At 32.8% G+C, this 10,905-nt stretch overlaps 1 protein-coding gene across 1 annotated transcript in view; it reads right to left on the bottom strand.

The window, feature by feature from the left end:
• The window catches only part of LOC116025983 (double-stranded RNA-binding protein 2-like), a 6,181-nt gene extending 3,326 nt beyond the window's left edge, over positions 1-2,855 (bottom strand). The window contains exon 1 of the mRNA XM_031267423.1: positions 2,542-2,855. Within this exon, the coding sequence (XP_031123283.1) occupies positions 2,542-2,787 (246 nt within the window). The 5' untranslated portion in view covers positions 2,788-2,855. The remainder of the gene's footprint in view (positions 1-2,541) is intronic.
• Between the last annotated feature and the right edge of the window lie 8,050 nt (positions 2,856-10,905).

Raw genomic sequence — 10,905 nt, 5'->3', positions numbered from 1 at the left:
TTTTTTTTTTTTTTTTTTTTTTTTTTTTTTTTTTTTTTTTTTTTTTTTTTTTTTTTTTTTTTTTTTTTTTTTTTTTCCTGTAATTATCATTTGTCCAACATGGCAGACTACCAAACCATTGAAAATTATTTTAAAAAAAAAAACAAAAGAGTAGTTCTCGATTCAATCAATTGAATTATCCGATTTCCACACAGCCTATGGAATTTAACAAGGACGCGCAAGTCCACCTCAATAAAAGGTTGGAATTAACGTTTTCCTTTAGTTTTCAGGTCTTGAACCCCACGAAACACCCCCCATCAATAGATTAAAGTAAACTAAAAACTAGGTAGACGAGACTGTAAATACAAAGAGTAGTTTAATTTCACTTCCTAAGTGCTCCGCAGAAGATTTCCCACATTATATTCTATGTGAAATGTCCCGATTGGTCATATCTACCTCTCAATCTTAAACTACATGCATGAATGAAAACCTATACATATTAGCAAAAGTCAACAAAGTCCATGATCAATCTTTATTATATCAGATTAACAAACTTCAGAGCAGAAATTAATGCAATATGAAAAAAAAAAAGAAAAAAAAAAGGGTATCATCATCCCATACTGCCAAACTGATAGTCAGCCCACCTTGAATCAAGTAGATTTGTTTATATAGTTAGGTAGGATTACCCCGCATTTTTCAATGTAATCATACTAACTTTAGCATTTTAGTTTATCCCTAAAAATAAACAACTGAAAAAGTCAATAGTTTTAATGTGTCTTTATCATGTGTTCATGTAATTGAAGGTTGGGGTTAGTTTAAGCATTTAATCATTGATTATTAGGTTAAAGATCTGAGCCTACAGCCTAGAAATGTTGAAAACAGAGTTTAAGGTTACATACATTTTATCCAAACTTTTGATACTACAATTGCATACAAGCCACTACATCAATTCACCCAAACAAAATGCTTGTTAACTCCCTTTTCTTTGGGTGCACTATTATAAGCAAAAGGATTGTATATCCCCGGGCCGGGATATCACTAGAGCATTTATCACTTCCATAGTTGTATGGATTAATTACTTAAGTCGCTTAAGCATGAGGTCGAGAGTTCAAACTCATGTGTATGCAGCAATGCCCTTAGGAGAGCTGCCCTGAATAGGACCCGACCAAGGCACTTAAGCATGAAATCTAGAGTTCGCCCTTAAGAGAGCTGTCCTAAATAAGACCAATGCCCTTAGATGAGCTGCCTTGAATAAGACCCAACCGAGGCACTTAAGCATGAAATCTAGAGTTCGCCCTAAATAGGACCCAATCGAGGAACTTGAGCATGCAATCTAGAGTTCGAACTCATTAGTATGCAACAATACCCTTGGGAGAGCTGCCCTAAATAGGACCCAACTGTGGCACTTAAGCATGAAATCTAGAGGTCGACCATAGGAGAGCTGTCGTGAATAGGACCCAACCGAGGCACTTAAGCATGAAATCTAGAGTTCGACCTTAGGAGAGTTGCCCTAAATAAGACCCAACCGAGGCTCTTAAGCACGAAATCTAGAGTTCGTCCTTAGGAGAGTTGCCCTAAATAAGACCCAACCGAGGCTCTTAAGCACGAAATCTAGAGTTCGTCCTTAGGAGAGTTGCCCTAAATAAGACCCGACCGAGGCTCTTAAGCACGAAATCTAGAGTTCGTAAGACCCGACCGAGGCTCTTAAGCACGAAATCTAGAGTTCGTCCTTAGGAGAGTTGCCCTAAATAAGACCCGACCGAGGCTCTTAAGCACGAAATCTAGAGTTCGTCCTTAGGAGAGTTGCCCTAAATAAGACCCGACCGAGGCTCTTAAGCACGAAATCTAGAGTTCGTCCTTAGGAGAGTTGCCCTAAATAAGACCCGACCGAGGCTCTTAAGCACGAAATCTAGAGTTCGAACTCATCTGTATGCAACAATCAACTTAATTAACAGAGAAACTTTCACAAGCATTCATTTTGGAGTTGAAAAAATGGCCACAAAATCATATTCAATAATATATATATTAAAGAAGTGCCCCATAATTTAATGAATTTACTACAACACAGTACAAGAAGACCCCAAAACAGCTGTTAAGCAAATGTCAATATGATATTAATTACGGTCCCTCTCAAGAAACATCCCCAACTTATATGTTTTCCCACTTATCCCAAATTAGACCAACTCCTTTCCATCAAATTCCAGTGGCATTACAACCATATCCAAAAGCTAGCGTGAGGACACTCTGGTCATTTCCCACGCCATTAAATTCTACCACCAACCTCAGAGAGCCGGTCATCGCTTCCGGTTAACACAAAACCATCTTAAAAAAAAAAAAAAAAAAAAAAAAGGTTGCCGACGATAACTCCGACCGGCGCACGTTAGCACCGTCAGTATCGCCGGAGAAAAAGCCGGCGCACGTTAGCGCCTCGCCGGAAAATCAAGAAATCAGTTCCCATTTCAAAGACTGAGTCTTTGGCAATCCATTGCGGAAATAATGCAAAAGTAAGGGCTATAAATTAAAGCAATTTCGCATAACGAGAGAGAGAGAGAGAGAACTGACGAGAATTCGAGCGGCGAGGGAGTGGGAGGGGCCGCGGTGGGAGAGGGAGCCGAGAGCCACCTCGGCGGCGGCGTGCTCGGCCAGGCGGAGGGTGGAGCAGTAGTGGGGGCTCTCGAAGGACTCGCCGTTGAAGTTAACGATGGCCTTGAAGCGAGGGGCGTGGTCGGGGCCTTCCCTTATGCAGATGTAAGAGGGCAAGGTGAAGCAGCTCCGCTGCGCCAGCTCCTGTAGCTGGTTCTTGTACATTTTCCGGCGGGTTATGAGAGAGAGAGAGAGAGAGGTTGCAGGGAGGGTGTGGCGTTGCTACAAAAAAAAATGAAGGATAGGACAATGGGATGTTTTTTTTTGTAAGTTTGTTGTTTTTAGAGGGGCGAAATTAGAAATACAAATAAGTTGAGGGGGTTTAGCGTCAAGAGAACGTTAGACTGCATGGATAATACAAAAGTATTCCGTGGAAAAGTAGAAGTGACAGTGTGACACTCTTTTTGTTAATTTGACCCTCTTTTTGGGTTTGTTGGGTATTAGTCCACCCAAAGTATATTATTTTGAGTTCATATGTTGACATTTCTTAGAAATTAACCTTATTAGTGTGTAGTCCAAAAAGGGATTTATGCCAAATTTTGTTTCTTCTTTTACTTTCCTAGTAAGTTATTGGAACAAGAACAATTACTAATTGCTTTCGTTGAGACAATAGTCCATGTGTTGTGTGTATTCCTAGAAGAAATAACATACCCACAAGTAAAGGGGAGCGTTGAGCATACATGCAAATGGGCGCGCACAAATATATATGAACGAGATCAAGTGAGAAGCCAGTAAAAAATGGATGAAATATGAGCCGTTAATTTGTATAGATCAACAGTTCTAAAAAAAATAGCATACCCACAAGGGGAGTGTTGAGCATGCATGCGCACGCACACACACATATGTGTATATGAATGAGATCAATTGAGAAGAAGCCCCCGTAAAAAAAATGGAGGTAAAATCTGAGTTGTTGATTTATCTAGATCAACAATTCTAAAAAAACCAGAAAATCATAATTTTAGCCCATCAATTGTTTACCAAGAGTTAATGTAGTCTCTAGTTTTCAATTATGCACTTGTAATATAACCTTGTGCACATAAAAAATATAATTTGTGCACATAAAAAATAGAATTTGTGCACATGAAGAACAAATTTATGCATTTGAATAACAAAACTTATACACATGAAGAACAATACTTGTGCATCTTGAGAACAAAACTTATACACCTGAATAACAAAATTTGTGCACCTAAATAATTAAACTTGTACACATGAAAAACTAAATTTATGCATACAAAAGAGCAAAAGTTTTTTTAGTACTATTGACTCTGTTACAATGTAGTATCTGTTTGTAAATACTTTCTCAACCAAATGAAGAACTCACCCCTTCCCATGTGAGGATGCAATCAGGTGCCACTAGGCCACAATGTCTTTAGCAGAAGAACAAAACTTGTGCACTTAAAAAACAAAACTTATGCAACTGAAAGAAAAAACGTACTTAAAAAACAAAACTTGTGCATCTAAAGAACAAAACTTATACTCATGAAAAGAACAAAACTTTTGTGCATATGGAAAACAAAATTTGTGCACTTCAAAGTTAGAAAAAAAAATATTATTCTTTGATCTGGACCATATCAAAGAATGAGATTTCACCCTTATACACCTCTTTTATTTGATCCAAACTTTATATCAAATTACTATTGCAAATTCATTCAATCATTACTATAAGTTCATTAAGTTATTACTACAAATTCATTAAATAACTATGGTTGTTTAATAACGTAACAACTACATGCTCATAAAATTATTACTACAAGTTCATCACAAATTAAATTATTAAAATGATATATTAAAAAATATCAATATAGGTGTCATTTTAAATATATTAACGATATATTTTGATGTGATTTATATATATATATATTGCTTTTTTTTTATAAATACATAACTAAATAGAGAATAATATATGTAGGTGAAAATTAATCAGTTGATGCAATTTTTATGAACTTGTAGTATTATTATTATTAATGGCGAAGCTACAATGGGGGTAGTTGTCTCCACTGCCCGCCCTATATATATATATATATATATATATACCGATATTATAACAAAGGTTAACATGGTTGAGATGGTAGGTCTTCAGTTTTTTTTTTTTTTTTCATTTCTTAATATCAATAGTGAGAATTTTAATTGAATTTTTTATTTGTAATATAGTGACTTTTTTCTTAATATTAATAGTGAGACGAGTGAAATTTTGTTTCTGCACTTTTTAATATTAATAGTGAGAATTCTAATTGGATTTTTTATTTGTAACACTGTGACTTCTTCTTCTTTTTTTAATATTAATAGTGAGATGAGTGATTTATAATGTGTTTTCTATTCAAACTATTTTATCTAATTAATTATGTTTTATATTTTATTTTAAATATTTTTTTATCTTGATGTATTTTGACTTTTCATCTCTAGTTAACAATATTTATGGTTCGATCTTTAAGTGATTCATTTTTTTTTTTAAATCTCGTTAGTGTATCTTTCACCCCCACTGAGAAAGTTTTCTAGATCCGTCACTGATTATTATTATGTACCTAGACTTTTTATTAACCTATCCTAGTTATTGTTGTTGTTGTTTATCTCAACTATATATCATTTTAGTTTTTTAGTTGATACAAAACATATCATTCAATTGCTTCTTACAAAAAAACTGTAAGAAAAAATTGGTTAAAGTTATTTAACATTATCAATGTAATACGAGTGTGGTTATCTTATATGATTATGTTTACTCTATGTTATGTGATAATCTTTAGTAATATAGCATTATTGTCTCGTAAGAAAATAAGATAATATAACAAGTCCTACATAACACAATGTTGTTTGATTGATTAATTGTTAAATGAAGTCATTTTTTTTTATTTAACACTTAACCAAAAAGTGTATCAAGCAAATTTCAAACTTAAATATGCATATAGCATTATCTCAAACATTTATTAAATCTAAACATAAAACTTTATATATCAAGGAATAGAATATTCAAGGCCTAGGAATTCCGGTGCAAGTTTAGTGCGTAAAAGAACATATCGTGCAAACTTTATTGCAAAAACGCGTTAATGATAATGATATGATTAATCCATTCAACTACGTTGATGTGAACACCTTTCACTTTATTTTATGTTGTTTACTTAGACCAATATGTATGCGTATTATCCCCAAAACAAAATTGATACGTCCTTTCTTAGTCATGTTGGAAATTTACAACTATAATCTTGTGGTTACTAAGTTTAGAGGTGTGTAAACTTTGGTAAAAGTTCGATTAATTGATCGGGCCAAAAAAATTTGATTAACCATCTCAGTTTGATTAATGGTTAAAGCTTTTATAGAATTTCGATCAACGGTTAATTCAATTAGAAAATATCGGTAAACCAAAATTATATATATAGTCATAATCAAGTGTGACTGCGTCTTAATGTGCGGTCAGTGCGGCCGCACCACTACGTATACAAATATACATCACTAAATGTTAGAAAATGCACAACTCAAATATGCACCGTTAGACACGTATTACCAAAAAACACACCACTAGGTATGCCAAAATACACAACACAATGTTAGGAAATGCACCATTAGGAACATGAGAGTTATGGTGTATTATTTTGATTGTGTGGTGTGTTTTTTAGTGTTTTTATTTATTTTCATTGTGGTGCATTTTCTAACATTGAGTGGTGTATATTTGTATACATAGTGGTGTATTATGCACCGACCGCACGGGAAGGCGCGACCATATTTGAATATATATATAGAGTCATAATCAGGTGTAGCTTGGTTATTAGGTGTGGCTGTGCGACTTATTTCCAGCCATTAGATCATATCAACTCATCAAATCAACAGGCAATATATATATGTTACAGAACACACCATTCTACGTACTAAAACGCTCCAGAGGATCGATAAAACACACCATTCCACACAATATACTAAATGCACCTATTCACTTAAAATTCATCAATATACTTAATAAAACACATCATTCTACGTATTAAAATGTACCACAACGTGCCTCATGTCAAATTATAAGCATACACTATTTACACATTAGAAAACATGTGCTAAAATATGCACCATTTTACGTATTAAATGCACCACACTTATTAGAAACACATGAGTTAAAATACACACCGTACCATTCAATGTATTAAAATGCACCAGACGACGTATTAAAACACACCATTCCACAACACAGTTACACATCATTCTACGTATGAAAATGCACCAGCGGATAGATTAAAACACACCATTTCACAACATAGTTAATGCACCAACATACGTAATAAAACGCACCACAACATGTATTCAAACGCACCACACTATGTACTAAAATGCACCATTCCAATTCACGTAATATAAATACTAAAATTACCATAATAACCCCAATTAAACATACGCGAATTTCAGTAGGATTAATCAAATTGGACGGTGCAGATTAGGCCGCATGACCGCACCGGGGCTTGCCGCTGCATTTGAACAAAAATCTATTTATATATATATATATATATATATATATATATATATATATAAAGTAATGTTGTTATTATATTATTTTGTATATTTTCTTATAGATTTGTATAATGTTATTGTGTTTTAAAAAGTTGTCAACCAAACACTAACTATGATTTTGATTCTCATTCTTAGTGTGTAAACCCATGAACCAAACACAACATTTTTTACATCATCCTTTACAAACTTTTGTTAAAATGTACTTCCTCTGTCTCATTTTATCAGTCCTACTTACTATTCATTGGTCAAACCAACCATTTCTTCTTTGTTTATTTTCTTTAGTATTTTTTTATTCATTTTTAAATTTGATTTTTTTTTGTATTTAATAGTATTTTTAGTGTAGTTTCTAAATATGTAAATTTTGTATATTAATACTAAACCTAATATTATAAAAAATTGAATTAAAAATAACTTCAATCAAGCCTCGTTAATCGAACTAGACACATAAAATGGGACAGATGGAGTCATAGTTTTAAATCAAAATGTAAAAGAATTACTCCCTCAGTCCCATTTCATCCGTCATACTTACTATTCATTGGTCAAATTAACTTTTTTTTCTTTGTTTATTTCTTTATTATTATTTTTAAATTTAATTTTTTGAATTTAATAATACTTTTAGTGTAGTTTCTAAATATATAAGTTTTGTATATTAATACAAAACTTAATATTATGAAAAATTGAATTAAAAAAAGAACTTCAGTCACGTCTCGTTAAACGAATTAAACACATAAAATGGAACAAAGAGAATACATATTTTCAAAAGTATTACACTGTAATACACATTTGATTATTTATTAGTATTATATTTTTTTACCTTCTTATTTTGAAGGAACAATCAAAGTTATTTTACCTCATTGTGACCCTTGCTGACTAGAATCACAAGATCAGATATATCACGTGCACACCCTCAAATAATGATTTATTCGCATTAAACAAAAATATATACAATCAAGCAAATAAAAACCTGCAATGACATGTGGCTGCGAGGCTTCGCTCGTCATTTACCGTAATTCACATCCCTGACCCTCATAAACTGCAAACAGTTAACGATCCTCTTGGATCAGCATCAGCGTCTTCAATGTCCTTGATCAACGATCCATTTGTGAGGTCATTCAGCTAGCTGTTGACGTTTCAACCGCGGCATTCCCGGGGAACCAAAATCCAGCACCGTACCTGCTCCTGTTCTGATTCAAGTACTAGCCGGCAGCCGGGACATTGAAATAGCAAGTCGTTCGATGCAGAGAAGACTGATGAATTGAATTGGGGGTAGGTTTAGTTTAGGGCTTCAGACTTTGACCAATCCGGCGGGGAAGAGAAATTCGAATTGGATTGGAAACCCCTCGCCTCTCTGCACTGCTTTCAACATCAAAAATGAGAGCGGACAAGCCTGACACTCTAACCTAACGGTCAAGTGGATGCCCCGATTCGATCCGGATTTTGGGTTTGAACGGGTCAGCTATGGATAATCTAGGCTGGTTTACCTCCTTATGGTTCTTTGTCGGCTAGGATCACATGGTCAGGATAAACCCTCGTTAAAAGAGAGGTGGATGCCCCGATTCGACCCGGATTTTGGGAATAGAATTGTGGACTTATCGAACTATCAAATAATATATATTTAGTACACAAATAATGTACTTTAAATATATTAAAAATGTACATAATATTGTTTAAAAAAGAGATGTCCATTGTATTTAGGAAAAATATATTATTTAAAATACTAAAAATATATTATTTTATATAATATACATTTAGTACACAAATAATGTATTTTTAGTATATTAAAAATGTACTTTTTGTTATGATCCACACTGTGGACTATGGTTCATACAATAATTTGTCGGCTTATGGATTTTGGGTCAAAATGACGAGATACAGAATTCATACTCATATGGTATAGAATTTCATAACACAAGACACAAAAAATTACAATACAAGATACATATACATGTTATAAATTTACTTATTCTACAAATATGATTTAGGTACATATTTGTGTTCATAGACACAAAATTTCACAATACATACACAAAAATTCATAAATATAAGACATAATTATTAATATGTTTTTAGTACAGAATTCATACACTTAAGATACATAATTTCATAACACAAGACATAAAAACACATAACATAAACACACACATATGCATCAGGATTCACAGTAGAATTCTTTTGTGAATCTGAATCTACCTTGTAAGGTGGACCCAGATCCATGGCATAACAACGGATAGTATAAGGATTGCAGAATTGTGTTCGTTTGATAGGATTTTGGGCCTGCATTTGAAGCCCATGTAGGAAAGGTTTAGTCTTTGTTAACAAGCCATTTGATATTGTGCTCTCACTTTTCCAATGGGCTGTGACACTGTAAGATCCATTTTATTTAAAATAGTGTTGACACTGCATGGCTGCTTTCAATTGTAATATATTTTAAAATTTAAAATTTAATTATTTCATATTATTAATTCAACTAAATTTAGTATTCTATTTTGTCTTATTCGAGTTCAGTTATCAGTTATCAGTCAATGTAAGACTTTAGTTATCTTTGTTAGAAATATTATTGTTCATTGTGTCAACCGATCAGCGAATCACGCGAGTCATGTCTTGACTCGAGCTTCGAATTCTGATTCTGATCTTCGTGTGTGGGAAGGACCCCGTAATTGCATCTCCAACTTTGTTATGGTTTAATGACATATCCATTTTTTGTTTAAAAAAATAAATAAATAATTTTACTAAATTTAGTAATCTACTCTGTAATTTTTTGAATCAATCAAAATGCTATTTAGTGTATAACGGTGAAATTTGGTGAAATGTTTAAAATCAGTGATATTTATGACGTTTTAGAGTAAATTTAGTTGATTTAAGCTAAACACCTTATGCTCAATTGGCATCTCTCTAACTCTCTGTGAAAGAAGGTCACATGATTAAACTCGATGGTGGAGTACTGATTTTTTGGGCTACAACTATTGAGAAAGGTCAAATATAATAAACTTGGTTAAAATGATAGTCCATTGGTCATGTTTTATCTATCATATTTACTACTCCATCCGTCCTATGTTATGTGTCTGGTTTTATTGAAATTATTTTTAAATCAACTAGTATTTTTGCCCGTACGTTCCACGGAATAGATTTGTTATAATATACAATTATATAAATTATATCATCGAATATTATATAGCGCAATTGATGAAATTGGTTGGATCGATTATGTTTTCTGATGTTTTCCTTGCTTGAATTAGAGCAAATAATTGTCCAATTAATCGTGTGATGCACGAATAAATTTTTTTATTATATAGTTAGATAATAAAAATAAATATGAAATTATAAAAAAAAATTAATATTGAACGTGTACATTTATTTGATTATAAGATTAGTGCAAAAGTATTATTCAATTAATTGAATAATATATGACTTGTTTGTCTACAATTATCTTAAAAAGATCGATATGTAATATGACTTGTGTAATTATATTATTACTAAAATAAATATGGGGAAAATGATAAATAATTATGAATTCAACGATCAATGTTTAACTTAATATTATTAGTCAATTACACTAATATATTTGCCATTATACTTTTATACCTTTTTTTTAGTACTACTGACTTTGTTACAATGTAGTGTCTGTTCATAGCTACTTTCTCAACCTACTGAAGCACAAAGAGCTTGAACCCACTCCCATCATCCATGTGGGAGTGTTAATCGGGACATCGGGTGCCACTAGACCACAAGGTGTTTGGCTTATACTTTTATACCTTAAGTATATTCATTTTCACCATATTGCATTTAGTTTCTTTT

The sequence above is a fragment of the Ipomoea triloba genome, chromosome 7 (assembly GCF_003576645.1).
Source record: "Ipomoea triloba cultivar NCNSP0323 chromosome 7, ASM357664v1".
In the NCBI taxonomy this organism is placed as follows: Eukaryota; Viridiplantae; Streptophyta; class Magnoliopsida; order Solanales; family Convolvulaceae; genus Ipomoea; species Ipomoea triloba.
The sequence above is the reverse complement of the archived record's forward strand: the minus strand, read 5'-3'. Positions and strand labels throughout refer to the sequence as shown.